General features: G+C 34.2%; 7 protein-coding genes across 7 annotated transcripts; 5 read left to right on the top strand and 2 right to left on the bottom strand.

Annotated features, from left to right (window-relative positions):
- Positions 1-232: 232 nt before the first annotated feature.
- SSY1 (Ssy1p) lies at positions 233-2,746 on the top strand (the record flags this gene model as incomplete). Its single annotated transcript, XM_003672174.1, has 1 exon — positions 233-2,746. The coding sequence occupies one exon, from the start codon at positions 233-235 to the stop codon at positions 2,744-2,746; it is 2,514 nt and encodes an 837-aa protein (XP_003672222.1).
- A 312-nt stretch (positions 2,747-3,058) lies between these two features.
- ACL4 (Acl4p) lies at positions 3,059-4,213 on the top strand (the record flags this gene model as incomplete). Its single annotated transcript, XM_003672173.1, has 1 exon — positions 3,059-4,213. One exon carries the CDS (start codon positions 3,059-3,061, stop codon positions 4,211-4,213), a length of 1,155 nt encoding a protein of 384 aa, XP_003672221.1.
- Positions 4,214-4,466: 253 nt separating this feature from the next.
- NBP2 (adaptor protein NBP2) lies at positions 4,467-5,204 on the bottom strand (the record flags this gene model as incomplete). Its single annotated transcript, XM_003672172.1, has 1 exon — positions 4,467-5,204. The coding sequence occupies one exon, from the start codon at positions 5,202-5,204 to the stop codon at positions 4,467-4,469; it is 738 nt and encodes a 245-aa protein (XP_003672220.1).
- Positions 5,205-5,519: 315 nt separating this feature from the next.
- Positions 5,520-6,059, top strand: CWC15 (U2-type spliceosomal complex subunit CWC15; the record flags this gene model as incomplete). Its single annotated transcript, XM_003672171.1, has 1 exon — positions 5,520-6,059. One exon carries the CDS (start codon positions 5,520-5,522, stop codon positions 6,057-6,059), a length of 540 nt encoding a protein of 179 aa, XP_003672219.1.
- Positions 6,060-6,410: 351 nt separating this feature from the next.
- On the bottom strand, positions 6,411-8,654 carry SEC1 (Sec1p; the record flags this gene model as incomplete). The annotated part of the gene is made up of 2 exons (XM_003672170.1): positions 6,411-8,506; positions 8,624-8,654. 2 exons carry the CDS (start codon positions 8,652-8,654, stop codon positions 6,411-6,413), a joined length of 2,127 nt encoding a protein of 708 aa, XP_003672218.1.
- A 1,864-nt stretch (positions 8,655-10,518) lies between these two features.
- On the top strand, positions 10,519-11,472 carry NDAI0J00820 (uncharacterized protein; the record flags this gene model as incomplete). The annotated part of the gene is made up of 1 exon (XM_003672169.1): positions 10,519-11,472. One exon carries the CDS (start codon positions 10,519-10,521, stop codon positions 11,470-11,472), a length of 954 nt encoding a protein of 317 aa, XP_003672217.1.
- Positions 11,473-13,071: 1,599 nt separating this feature from the next.
- Positions 13,072-14,430, top strand: TRM82 (Trm82p; the record flags this gene model as incomplete). Its single annotated transcript, XM_003672168.1, has 1 exon — positions 13,072-14,430. The coding sequence occupies one exon, from the start codon at positions 13,072-13,074 to the stop codon at positions 14,428-14,430; it is 1,359 nt and encodes a 452-aa protein (XP_003672216.1).
- Between the last annotated feature and the right edge of the window lie 84 nt (positions 14,431-14,514).

Raw genomic sequence — 14,514 nt, 5'->3', positions numbered from 1 at the left:
TTTGTTCTAATTGTCTTTGAAAGTTTATTCGACATTGTTCCGCGAAACGGTGCTGTCGATAAATATAAAAGTAACTTGATGAGCTTTAAAGGATTTCTACACTTCTTCAATAAAACTAGGAAAAGAAGACTACAAAACGAAATCTTCAGTTTTATCCTAAATGTTTTATCGCACTTTACAAGCGGCTGTTTATTTTTAACTACAACAGTTCTATTTGTTTTCTTAAGTATATATGGAATCGAAAAGTCCATTATATGGTCTTTTTCCAGGAAGGAACAATATCCAGCCGATTAAATCAGATAATGAACATTTACATGTTTCACAAGATGACGTGAACCACAACGATGAAGATCATATCAGCGTAGTAAATACCATTGACACAGCTATATTAAGAAGTATTATTGATGAAGAAGGATGGAATGACATTGACAACTCTCATGAAGAATTGAGGAATCAAAGATTTTATGTGAGTGATCGATATGATCAAAAGAAGGCAAATAATGGGCAACTTTCGAATAGTCCTAATCTAAGAGAAGATTTTCAATATTATAATGCGAAGGTAGAAAAAGAATATGAATTAAGGAATAAACTGGAAACAATGCTTCGGAAAAATAACAATGGGAACATTGAAGTAATAAGTGAAGATATATTGCAAGATAACTACATAGCCACTACTGATACACCAGTTTCTGGGAAGCATAGTCCCAATTTTAACTGGAAGCTTAATGTGAAGAACTTTTTTTCCAAATCATTTCACCATCATGAAACGAAGGGAATGATAAAAATGTCTAACCATAAAAATGAACAAAACTCGAATTCGTCTATGACAAGGGTTATAGACAATACAAGTTATAGGAATATGGCAATTGATGAAGGCATAGATAACACTACGAAAGAGGAGACACCAGCTCTTTCAATTACTACTGATCATTCCAACGAAACGAGAGAACCACATAAAATGCTTGGCTTTGATTTAGAGAAACTGTTTGATAAATCAAAAGGTGGGAAAAACCATATACGTAGATCATTGAAAGTACGACATATACAGATGTTATCTATTGGAACCTGTTTTAGTGTAGGTTTCTTTCTAACATCAGGTAAAGCATTTTCAGCAGCTGGTCCATTTGGAACTTTAGTAGGATTTATTTTGTCGGGAAGTATAGTTTTGGCTACTTTGTTATCATTTACTGAGTTATCTACTCTTATTCCAGTTGCATCTGGATTTTCTGGCTTAGCTTCAAGGTTCGTGGAAGATGCATTTGGATTTGCCTTAGGATGGACTTATTGGTTCTCATGTATGCTCGCACTCCCGGCAGAGGTAGCGTCAAGTACATTTTATCTTAGTTATTACCAAAACTTATCAAGAGGAGCCATTGCTGGATTTGTTACATTGTTTTCATTATTCTCGATCGTTATAAATTTGCTTGATGTCAGATTCATGGGAGAGGTTGTTTATATTGTTGGTCTTATAAAAATTTTCATAACGATTATTATCATTTTCGTTATGGTGATTTTAAATGCTGGGCACGGGAAAGATATACATGAACAAGTTGGATTCAGATTTTGGGATTCATCGAAATCCACTGGAAATTTAACATATGGATTGTTTCGACCTACATTTGATTTACTAGATGCAGGCACCGGGAGTAAAAACGGTATATCAGGGAGCACAGGCAGATTTCTTGCGATTATTTTAGTGATGCTTATATCTACTTTTGCCTTCAGTGGTGTTGAGATGACCTTCATGGCTAGTGGTGAAGCTATAAACCCAAGAAAGACGATTCCTTCATCTATTAAGAGAACTTTCTCAGTTGTTCTAACGGTTTATATGTTTGCAATATTTGCTGTTGGAATAAATATTTATAGTGGAGACCCACGATTAGAATCATATTTCCCTGAAAGTGCAGTCAGTCGTTATAAAGCAGCAGTCCATGGTATAGGTACAGATTGGCAATTAAACTATTCGTGTGATGTTGGCCTATATTCAAAAGTTGAGACAGGAAGTAGACAGACTGGATATTCAAGTCCATGGGTCCTGGCATTACAAAGCTTTGGTCTTTGTACATTTGCAGCTGGATTTAATGCTATTTTAGTGTTTTTCACGTCAACTGCAGGAATAGCTTCTCTCTTCAACTCTTCAAGAACGATATATGCTATGTCCATACAACGAAAAGCACCATTAATTTTCCAAACTTGTACTAAAAGAGGGGTGCCATATGTTGCTGTATTATTTTCAGGTATATTCTCGATCATTGCCTATTTGGCAGTCGATGCTAAATCTACACAAAACTTCGACATTCTAATTAATATATCGAGCGCAAGTACCTCTATCATCTGGATGGGGTTAAACGCATCCTTTCTACGATTCTATTATGCTCTAAAATGTAGGCAAGATATAATTTCAAGGAATGATAAATCATATCCGTATAAATCACCTTTCCAACCGTATTTATCCTTCTATGGATTATTTGGATGTTTATTTTTTGTGATATTTATGGGATTTACTAATTTCCTTAATAAGTTTTGGAGTACTAGATCCTTCTTTTCCGCGTATGGTGGGTTAATGTTATTTATTGTGTTTTACTTGGGTTATAAGATTATTGGGACGTCCAAGATTGAGAGATTAGACCAATTAGATATGGATACCGGAAGACGTGAAATGGATAGGATCACTTGGAATGAAGATAACGAGTATGCTGGACCTTATATGGCAAGCTTTAAGAAACTAGTGAGTTGGTTGTATTAACTTTTTCCAGAACACACCGAATTACCTATTATCACATTTTTTAATATAAATAGAATCGGTATTATCATAACGACAGACGAAATGTTTATTTAATTTTTTTTTTTTTTTTTTGGCGAAAAATTATTAATGGCGATGAGCTGAAAAATTGAAAAATTGAAGTAGTTTCAATTATTTACGATTAAGTAAATTGATGATTTAGATTTAAAGCTTTGATAATTCTCGAGCAAATGTCACTCAATCACTTAGCATATAACACTTGAATATAGTATAGAATAATAAGTTTAAAACGAAAAAAATAATATAAAAACTAAAATGAGCGATCTTCAAACAGCAATTGAACAAGCTAAGGAAGCTTTATCTGGGAACAATGCCAAGAAAGCTTTAAAAATTTTGAAACCATTCAAGAAATCATTAAAATCAGAGAACTCTTCCAATGTGATTCTTTTAGAAACATTTGCTGATGCATATTTAGAAAATGGTCAAGTTGATAAGGCGTATCCATTATTATCTCAATCATGTGAATTAGATCCCAATGGGACTGTTGGTGGAGCCAGTAAATTTTTCACATTAGGTCAAATTACAGGTGGCCAAGATGGTATTAACATATTAGCTAAAGGTATTGAAAATATATCAACGATAGCAGGGGATACATTGACACAAGAACAAACTTCTAAAATTGTTAGTGGACTTTTATCTATGATTGAAATTTGGATGACTGATTTGTGTATGGAACCAAACGCTGAAGAGCAATGTGAAGAATTGATTGGCAAAGTGATGGAGATTTCTGAAAATAAATCGCCTGAAGGTTGGTTGACTTTAGGTTCTATTCGAATTTCGCAACAAAGGTATTCAGAAGCGTGTGAAGCTTTTGGCCAATCATGGAATTTATTTGAAGCGAAAAAGCAAGCAATTGGACAAGATAACATAGAGCATGATGATGTCGCGCTTAATGGAGAATATGTGGAATTATTACAACCATTGTTAGGTTTGGCCAAAATGTGTATAGAAGTGGGTCTATATGATATTGCTCTTAAAGTAGTTGGAGCCGTTAAGGAAATTGATGAAGATAATTTAGAAGCTTATTATTTAGAAGGTTTTACTTTCTATTTGATTAGTAAAGTGGAAGTTTTCAAAAAAACCAATCCATCAGCAAATCTTTCTCCAGAAACTATGAATGAATTAAATCAACATATCCAAGAACTACCGTTAGATTTGAATGACACTTCAATAAGTGAAAACATTAGTGAAGCTCGTATAGCATTGAGTTTTGCTGAGAATATTGGTAAACTTTGCGATCCAAATGACGAGATATCACAAGAAATTGTTCAAGGTACAAACGCATTGTTATCAGAATTGGGAGGTAGTATTGAAGCAAAAGAATTACAAAAATTGAGAAAGGGAGAGAAGTTGGAAGGTGAAGAAGACCTGAATGTTGCATTAAGTGATATTTCTGATGAGGAAGATTGAGCAGAAGAAAAATATAAATAATTGACTAGTAGAAAAAAAATGCACGCTTTTATTTACCTATTTTACTTTGTCTAAAAGAAACCTATAACTTTTTTTAGAGGATGACAAAATACATATGCAGGAAAAATACGTAAATAAATTAAGCTATCGAAAATATATTTCTTAAACGGTTATCGTTCTTCCATTACCGTACTGTCCGGTAACTTTCTCTATTGGAGCGTTCTTGAAATGTCCATCTGTTGAAGAGAGCCGATTACTCTGTGGAAATATTCAGTTTCTCATTAATATTGTTTTCAAGTTGATCAACATCTTCCCATTCATCATCATCTTCATTGACATTATTATCATACTTTATATCATCTATTTGTTCTTGTTCAGCATCTGCAGGCGGTAATTGCACACCTTGTGTTATCATGTGCGTCAAGTAGAAAGGTCGAGCGGGATCATCATCTTGTTCCTCCGTTCTACCGTTCGTTGCTGCAACGTCTTCCTCTCCAGACTCTAGATATGAAACATATTCTTCGGGGACAAGGCCAGTTTGTGTTCTTTTCTCATTTTCTGCCACCAACCAACCTTGACCATGTTTATAACTTATAAACACGATATCATTCTCTTTTAACCCTAATTCATTATCATTCTCTGGTTCGAAATCGTACAATGCAACAGCCCATTGATTCACTACATAGTCCTTAGGGAGGACTATACTTTGTCGATGGTTTGCTGTATCATCATCGTCACTATATATCCTAGAAGCATCCTCTTCACTTTCATTGTCATCTTCCTCTTCCTCGAAATAACCGTAGTGTAAAGAATTATCTTCCGGATACGCATAATCTTTTATTGATATGTATCCTATCGTTGAAGTCTCGTCTTCTTCATGTATTGATGCGTTTAGCGACTGTCTACTCGGTTGTTGTTGTGGTTTCCATTGGTTTTCAGTAGGATGATCTGGTACTATTGTCGTTAAACTTTCATTTTTGGAATGGCTCATATCCGATTTTTTGTTATAAAAATTTTGGGTAAAGGTGTATATCTTGCGTGGTTGATCACTTGACTGTAATATAGTATTATTTTGTTTCTGCTTGATGCTCTACAGTTCAGTTCAGTTCAGTTCAGTTCCTGTTCTCTCACTTTTTGGGTTTTTGTTCCTTTAATAGATGTTTCAAAAAGAAATGTTCCGATACGAAATGAAATTTTGATTATTTGAGTAAGAACAGATAACTTCAAAAGGTTGGAAGAAAGTATCAAAAGAGACTAAAGGTTGAGAGATCAGTGATATTCGCAAAATTATCAAGGACGGTTATTCATGACTACTTCACATAGACCACAATTAGAAGCAAGGAACGGTGGGAAAAGTGCTGCTTATACACCAACTTCCATACAACATGCCAGATTACTGCCTGGTCACAAGACGTTGAAGATTCGTTCAAATACTAAGAAGAAAGTTGACAGTTCTGAACAGGAAAAGGATTATGGTATCAGGAGTAAAGTGAATGAAGATGGATTTGTCGATGCAAGAAATTTGTATGTGGAAAACGTAAAGAATAGTGGTGCTGATGGGGAAAAAGATGGCAATACCCAGACCAATTTAACTATTGAGAGCGATGGAAGTAGGATTGGTTCTACCATGTTACCACCACAAGATAAAAAAGAGGAGATGATAAATAGCACAGTACCTAGTGGTGATGTACCTGCCGGGCCAGTCAAAGTGGATGCATGGAGAACAAAGACGACGTTTTCGAGGAAGAAGGTAGTAAAATCTACCGAAAATAAGAAGCGTACATATGTTAACAATCTTACAAAGTCTAAATACCATCAAGATTTCCTTCATAAATTTGTTAAATGAGAACTTCGTATTTTCACCATTATGAAGGTGCAGCAGAAAAATGATAAACTTTTCAAATACAGTTTAGGTGTCCAATGTCGTCTGGACAAACAGGAATACCTGCAAAGTCCTTCCCTTGGCAAGTAGTTAGTCGTCTCTATTTAAAAGGGCAAGTTTTTGTACCCAGAGGCCGCAGCAATCTGGAAGCTATATATGCATTATAGCTGTATACACAGCGATATAAAGTTTTAGTTAACTTTATCTTTTTCATTTTTAATTTGTCTATATTTATATATTCATTATCATCATTTATATCCTTAGTAACTTTTCTCGATAAGAAAAGAACCCCCATAGGATTAAACTGTTTTTTCCTTATTTATCTTTTGATCTTAAAAAACTTGTGAATTTATGATGCTTTTTCTTCTTCTTCTCAGGTGAAGCTTCCATAGCAGGTGCCTGTGGTTTCGATATTGGAGCATTTCTACTACGCAGATGAACATGAGAAACTGGTTTAGAGATTGCTGATTCTGAGCCTAATATGAAATCCGGTATTTTTTCCACCTCCTTTTCATCATCTTTCAGATTCAATGCTTCTCTAGGTTTGGTCAAGAATTCTATACTTCTCATATATGCCAACGGTGTAATGATACCATCACTTCCAATGAAAACATCTTTGTTTTTAAAATTAGATTGATCATATGCTGATTTAATTTCCGGATAGGTAATACCACCTAGCACATAATAAAAAAACCTCTGCCTTGGAATATTTTCTTTTTGAGATACATTATTTCTAGTCCATGATGCCTTATGGCGAGGGTTTCTCAAGGATGCGGAATTGTATGCCGTGGCAGATGCACCTACCATTTCTTTTTCCTCTTCATCTAACAATTGAATAGGTTTATCCTTCACGTATGGGAATTGAAGCTCATCGAGTAATAACGGGTTAGTAATGACTTTTGATAGAATATTCCCCGATGCAGTAATGTATCTTGAAGTTGTATAAATGGAAGGATCTTTAACAATGGTATCATGAAACCACACTTTTTTAAATGGTTTATCTTTTGGTTTATCTTTCATTAATTTGAACCCAATAAGTTCATAATTTTTGAACAAAATCATAAAATGTTTGAAATATTCATGTTCTACTTCGACACCAATAAAGGCTAATAATTTAACAAAATCGTCCTCAATGATTCCTCCTCTGTATAATGCATAAGCCATTATATATCTAACCTTATCTGTTATGTTAGCTTCTTTTGTCATTAATACTTCTAAAAGTGTATCAATTATATGTTTACATTTTTCGCCATCCATATCCATACCAAAACCAGCTAAATTTTGTTCCACTTCAGCTAATTCTGCTAATCTTCTATCTTTATTAATTGTCAAACATGAATCAATTAATGTCCTATGTAAAATCAATCTTCTCCTTTCTTCATCAAAATCCTTTAAATGTGCCACAACACTTAGTAAATCAGTGGTGTTCTTAACATTTTGTCTATCAACTAACAATGGATTTTTAGCAATCATCTCTTTAATTTTCCCGGAAAGATAATCATTAGCATCAACGATATGTTGATATTTCAATTCAACCCAATCAGGATCTTGTATATCAATTAATTTTGATGATTTCTCTTCAAATTCCCCCAATTCATTTTCAGCTTTATAGTGATACACATCAGTTCTAGGATCCACATCCTGTATTACATCATAAACCATGGCTTGATAGTTAAAATCATGTAATATGGGACTAAATGGGTCCAAAGTCCTATCAGTAATAATCATAATGGATCTTGGTCTATCAGACTGAGGTGGGAAATCCTCATGATCTCTCGCGTATGAGTCTAAAACTAATTGGAATTCTTTAGCTAATTTCCCTGCCAACTTCGTGGGCGGCGTTAACGTCATTTGTTCTTCTGATGGCTCTGAATATCTAATTATTGGATATTCTCCTGTAATGATACAAATGTTTAATAATGATTTTATTGTCTTTTGAATATTTTTCTCAATTAGATCTGTACAATTCTTATTAAAGAAAAGTTGTAATGGTTTATCAATGTCTAACGTCTGGAAAAACTGTTTTTCTTTTGGGATGAATGCAATTCTAGCTTCGTCCATTGTCGAAAGACGTTCTTGGATGTACCTTTTGGATTGGAAAAAATTAATTAAGTATCTTTCAAAAGTAGGGAAGAATCTAATGTGTGCCTTTCTATATTTGGATGGTCTACTTTGGAAATCAGCATCAATACAGTTGATATTGAATTTAGTTGGTTTTAATAAATAAATGACATCTACATCATGTTGGCCCTTCCTCTTGGGAGAATCAATTCTATCAACAGTAGTGACATATGTCAGTAATTCTTTAGGATTTTGGAAAAGGAAATTGATAATATTCTCAGCATACTCGTCTATAACAAGGAATTTTATATTATGATTAGTTTGAATATTTACAAGTAAATCAATAAGATCTGTAATTAAAGCACAAAATAGGGAAAATACGGGTTAGTAAACTGTTTGTTTTTCGTAGGATGATTCAACTGCAACTCAAACTATACTTCTAGTAAAGGCAATTCAATAATACATACAATTTCGTTGTAGGTCTATTAGATTCGACATCCTGATTTTTGGTATATGGCTACAATAGTACTGGCTAGATTGACCACTACTTCAGGAAAATTCTCCTTATGGACACGAAATTTTGTCTGGTAAGCACTAAATAGTTCTTCAAGATCTTTATTCAACTTCTTCGATTTATGTTTCCTATCATCAAGTTTCATTTCATTACCACATGTTACAGTTATATTTCTAATTTCGGATAGGGTTTTGAATATTTCATCAAAAATTATTAAACAAAATATTTCCCCAAGGGTATTGACTTTTTAACCCTTAAAGTTTTTTACAAAAAAGTTAAAACACGGGCTTTCATACAATTCTGAAAGGGTTTTGAAGTAGGGTCTTCTAGAACCCCGTGTTGTTGTGAAGCCTCGAAAATAATTACTCTTTTCTCACACAAGGATCCCTACTCGTTTTCAAACAGCCTTTATAGCACATATTAATCAAGTAAGATGATGTTAATATTGTATTAGAGTTGACTAGATGAGTCCTCTTTGCCCCTTGTCTTTAGAATAGATGTTAGAAAGTTGCGAACCCTCCAATGGTGCTGATTTTCCTTTATATAGAATTTATTATTTATTTTACAGTATTTAAATTTATCTTTTTTGCTTTGAATAACTAATTAGGAAGATAAACAATTAAAAATGAGCAAAAGCCAATTGTTCTGTAAAAGATAAAATCAGGCAGGTTGTAACGATTCATTCAAAGGCAGATCCTATTCATAGATTTGGACCAATTCATTTGGTAACCTTCCCTTTACCAAAACTCGAAGAAGAAAATGAAATATTTAATTATTTGCAGATTTTTTTTTGTTCAATCTATGACACTTCTCTACCCAATTTTGCCTAGTTATTATATAACAAATAAATTTACAAGCCAATGTTCCTCATATATATTGTCTGATTGTCACAAAAAATATATAGAGTGGCCATAATTTTTAGTGGGAATATTGCTCTTGAAGACATTAAGTTAGTGTTAAATAACCCGTCGTAGAATACCCTTCTACGAATGGCTTATTAAATCATACTTTCAGAAAAACTTATTGTCAAGCATACTACTGAGTAGCTAGAACAACTTAGCAATGACTATAAAGAGAAATCTCGAAGTATAACCTATGTACAAGACCACCTGAGTAATTTTGTAATAAAATGTATGTCATAGTCTATACATTTGGCACATATGAAGATAAAAAACATCAATTTATTACTGCAAAGAATGTGATGACAGAGTCACAATAATGAAAACATTGCTTTAAATCACTTACCGAAAAATATTAATCTAACTTTCGGTAAATAAATTAAATATGTTAATGTACTATATACGGCTTCTCCTCTATAACTAGTTTCACTCTAATGTTTCCGGCAACGTCCGTCAACAGTAAAGTAAATATTGATACCTTGATTGAATATCATGTAACTGTTACATTAGGAAAAAGATGTAAAGATATCATTTTATTTTTGTTGAATCACAATCACAGTACGTTTATACTATATTAGATGTTTGGAAGGTCAACAAAAATCCGTCCCTATAATCGTAGCCAAAGCATAAATATATTGTATTCTATAACCATCTATAGACTAACCTGCGAGAAGCTCCGAAAAAGGGAGAGCACTCACAAACTGCTTTAGGATTTTACCATCCTGACATACTTGTACTACTGATCCTGAGAGTATTTACTATGAAAATCCCTTTAAGACAACTTCCTATTTTTGAACCGTGTATTCCGCATTAGTCAACTTGAACTGTAATTTAATTCAGCTTATCTAATAGTTATATTATTCCTATCTTAGAAATAGCTTAGTCTAACACTTGGTAGAGAGCCGCATAGTAACGATCACAAAAGTATTGAGATAATTGAAAAGTAAAAATGAACAACATTGATAAACCAGTGGAAGAGTTAGCTGACCCAACGGATTTGGCACAAGTAGTCACCACCCCTAACGAGGATGTTGATATGTTAGGCCCATCAGTTCAGGCAAACGAACCATCTGCTTCTAAAGGTCTTTCCGCCTTGACTGTTGCTGCTTTCTTAAACAACAGTCAGATACCTCAAGCTGAGAAAGATATTTTTATTACAATGTTGCAAGCCAAAGGTTCGTCAAGGAAGTCGACTAACGGAGTTCCCAAGCAGAAAACCATTGCAGATATCAGAGAATCTCTTAAGAGTTTAGATTCTGTCGATGGGGAGGCTGAGAACAAAGTCAACATGGATACTTGGGCTAAACGGATCCGTCAGAAGGTCGGAAAAGTTCAGCTCCAAGGTCAAGACGCCGTTGATTTATTAGGTGACCTTTTAAAAGGGCCTACATCTAATTGGTTTGCGGACAAAATTGGAAATGTTCCAAACTATGAAGATAACGACTTCGACTTCTTTGTTGACATGATTGTTGACAAATACAGATCGAAAGATCACCCCATTGACAAGATGGAACGTATTAAGAACCACCGAATCCAGACTCCAGAGGATGTATTCAAGTTCGAACAATACGTTTCAGCTTTAGGTGAAGGTTTCTTCACTGACGATGCTGTTAAGTATTTGTTTATTTCATGTCTTCCAGGAGATTTGAAGTTGTATGCAAAATTGAATGTCCCAAGTTCTGCTGATGCAGCCTATAGTTGGACACTTCCTCACTTAAAGACAAGAAAGGTCGAGAAGAGACCTCGTCCTGAATCCTCTTACCAAGTCAAGAAGAAAACAAAATTCAACAAAATTAATAAGAGATGCTCCCATTGTGGTAAGTTGGGGCATGAGAACTCTAATTGTTGGACTCTTCATTCCAAATCAGCCCAAAATAGATCTAGTGATAAAGGAAACCAATAAGGTTTAATTTCAGAGTTAACCCTTTCTTCTATTTATTGTCTAGGCCTAGAAGATGAAAGTATGTTTGGCCAATCCCCTTCGACTACAATTGAAACTCGTTTCTCAAAATTGGATGCGATTGTTGATACCGGCGCAACTGCTAATTTCATTTCGTATAATGTTTTAAATAATTTACGTAATAATAATGAAAAATTCAATCTTTCTAGTTTAAAACAATCGTTAATGGTTTATTCTGCCAATCGCGAAATCTTATGGGTTAAAAAAATGGTTTCATTTCCTGCAATTATTGAATCAGAACCTGTTACCATCATTGTATTTGTAGGAGACTGGCTCAAAAGAGATTGCATATTAGGTGTTCCTTTTAAAGAAAAATATAAGGACATCGCTATACCAATTATCTCTAGAGAGGTCAAATTGATTACGACAGAGGAATATTTTAGAACAATTAGTGCTGAGGAAGCCCGTAAAGAATTGCAAAATTCTGACGTTTACGCTCATTTGTTCTTCATCAGTAATGCAGATCATATTTCTGAAGAGAAAATCTCTCCTCTTGCAGCACAAATTTTTGAAAGAATATTTAAAAGCTGTTGTTGATCAACCCTCAAATAAACCAATTTCACACAAAGTGATTATACACTCTATTCAACTTGAGCCCGGGACTGAGCCTGTTGCTAGAAGACCGCATAGAATGAATACAGCCGATGGAGCTGAGTTGAATGGGTTACTAAGCATGAACAATATACCTCTCTGAGAATCAGCTAGACCTAATATTTGGTAGCATTTTTGAGAGGAAAAGCGGAATCTTATTAGTTATAATTGATATTTTTTGTTTTAATTGGGTGATTGTTCTGTAAAATGTTAAAAATTCTCTTTTAAGAAAGATGAACACATTGTCTAACAGTCAATACTTTTACGAGCAGCTCTAGAAAAACATGATATGTTATGGTTGGCAAATATAAAGCAGCTATTATTGGCATGGCAACTGATAATGTTCCCTGACTATTTCCATTGACAATATGGAAGGAGAAAAGGGGCATGATGCACATCCAAATGTGTTATAATGACCAGTCCGCAGTTGCTAAACATCTACTGGAGCAAAATATTTAGTCAGTAGTAGTCATATTAGTAGGACCTTTAAAGAGCTTTGTACTGCTCTTCCTTCTCCATACTGCTTTCTGCACACCTCGGACCACTGGTGGCAAAAATATGGTGTAAAAGGTTTGACAGAGATGCGGTCCTATATTGGTCCCACGACTTTATGGAAGTGCCATTAAAGGGTTATACCACTCCCAAACCTTTACAACACAGCTTGCTGAGAAGAAATAAGAAGAACCACTCTTCCCTTGATAACTGAAAAGATTCAGTTACTTGCCACTTGTTGATGTTAACTGTTTATCTGTAAAACGTTTTCATAATTTTTCCTTTCCTTTCCTTTTCCTTTTCCCGATGAGCTAAGCTGAAAAATTATTTGGAAAAAAAACATTCAAGGTTTATACATAGAAAGAACAGACAATTCAACAACTATTAGATGCCGGCATAGATACTATATGCTATAGGTTCACTCCAGGATCAAAAGATAATTACATCCATTACATTCATATGTCCATCATTCACCCATTTCAATCGAGTGTCTCCACCAATGATGGTACCCTAGTTTTTACAGTAGTGAAAAACACCATCTTAGCATTCCGTTGTAATCCCGGTTCATGGAACTACTCTTTGGCCGGTAGCTGGGTAGACACTCTAGATCGTACCAATCTTATCAAAGAAAAGGTCATCAAGGAACAACAACGTCAATTAGCTGAAAACGCAGCAGCCGCCGCCACGAAGAAATCCAAATCAACAGATGGTGAACCGGTCGTGAGATCTGTAGCTAAAGTGCCAACTCCTGGTACTGGTGCTCCCCCAATTTATTCCATCGTTAGGAATTTATTACTTTCTAGGGATAATAAGATGCTTTTTGCATGTGCGGATTCTGATAAATCTATTCTTGTTTTGAAAATTGATACAAATAATAAGGAGAATTGTTTAACTTTGGTGAAAAGACAACCATACCCAAAGAGACCAAATGCTATCGCTACAACGGAAGATAATGAGAAGGTTATAATGGTTGATAAGTTTGGAGATGCCTTTGAAATGATCATTAATGAAGAACCTAAGGATAAGATTAATGAATTTGAACCTATCTTGGGGCATGTTTCCATGCTAACTGATGTCATGATGAAGAAAGATCCTGAATCTGGGAAACAATTCATAATTACTTCTGATAGAGATGAACATATCAAAGTGTCTCATTATCCACAATGTTTCATTATTGATAAATGGTTATTTGGCCATGAAGAGTTCGTTTCTACGTTGTGTGACTTCCTATGGGACCCACGATTATTAGTTAGCGCAGGTGGTGATAATTATATCTTCCTTTGGGATTGGATATCTGGTAAGAGTTTATTCAAATTTGATTACTCTGAATTGATACAACCATATTTAACCGATGCAAATTTAGCACCAGCAAGGTTCCAAAATGAGACTAACGATATCGTTGAATATGCAGTTTCTAAAGTGGTTTCATTTGCCAATTTACCCTACATTGCTTTTTTTGTTGAGGCTACAAAGGCACTTGTTATTTTGAAAATAAATAAAGATGATTATAGTCTATCATTGTTTCAAATAATTGAATTACCATGTAATTTGATTTCACTTTTTGCTAACACAACTCAAGATGAATTATTAATTACTTTAGATAATCGTGAATCCTCTGAAAAGGACTTTATCAAATTTGTTGCATTCAATCCTGAACAAAACAAATTCGTTATTAATGAAGATAAAGGAAAATCAATAGATAAATTCATTACTGATAAACTAAAAAATAACGAAAACGTTACCATTTCATCTAAAGATGATGTTTATCCGTTATACAATATTGCCAACTTGAAGAAACATGGTGAAGCTTTCTCCTAGAGAGAGTAGTACTATATATATTGAAAAAATTGTATCATAACTTAATCATAGTAGTCACTTTTTTTCTTTTTTCATCGTCTGTAA

The sequence above is a fragment of the Naumovozyma dairenensis genome, chromosome 10 (assembly GCF_000227115.2).
Source record: "Naumovozyma dairenensis CBS 421 chromosome 10, complete genome".
Lineage (NCBI taxonomy): Eukaryota > Fungi > Ascomycota > Saccharomycetes > Saccharomycetales > Saccharomycetaceae > Naumovozyma > Naumovozyma dairenensis.
The sequence above is the reverse complement of the archived record's forward strand: the minus strand, read 5'-3'. Positions and strand labels throughout refer to the sequence as shown.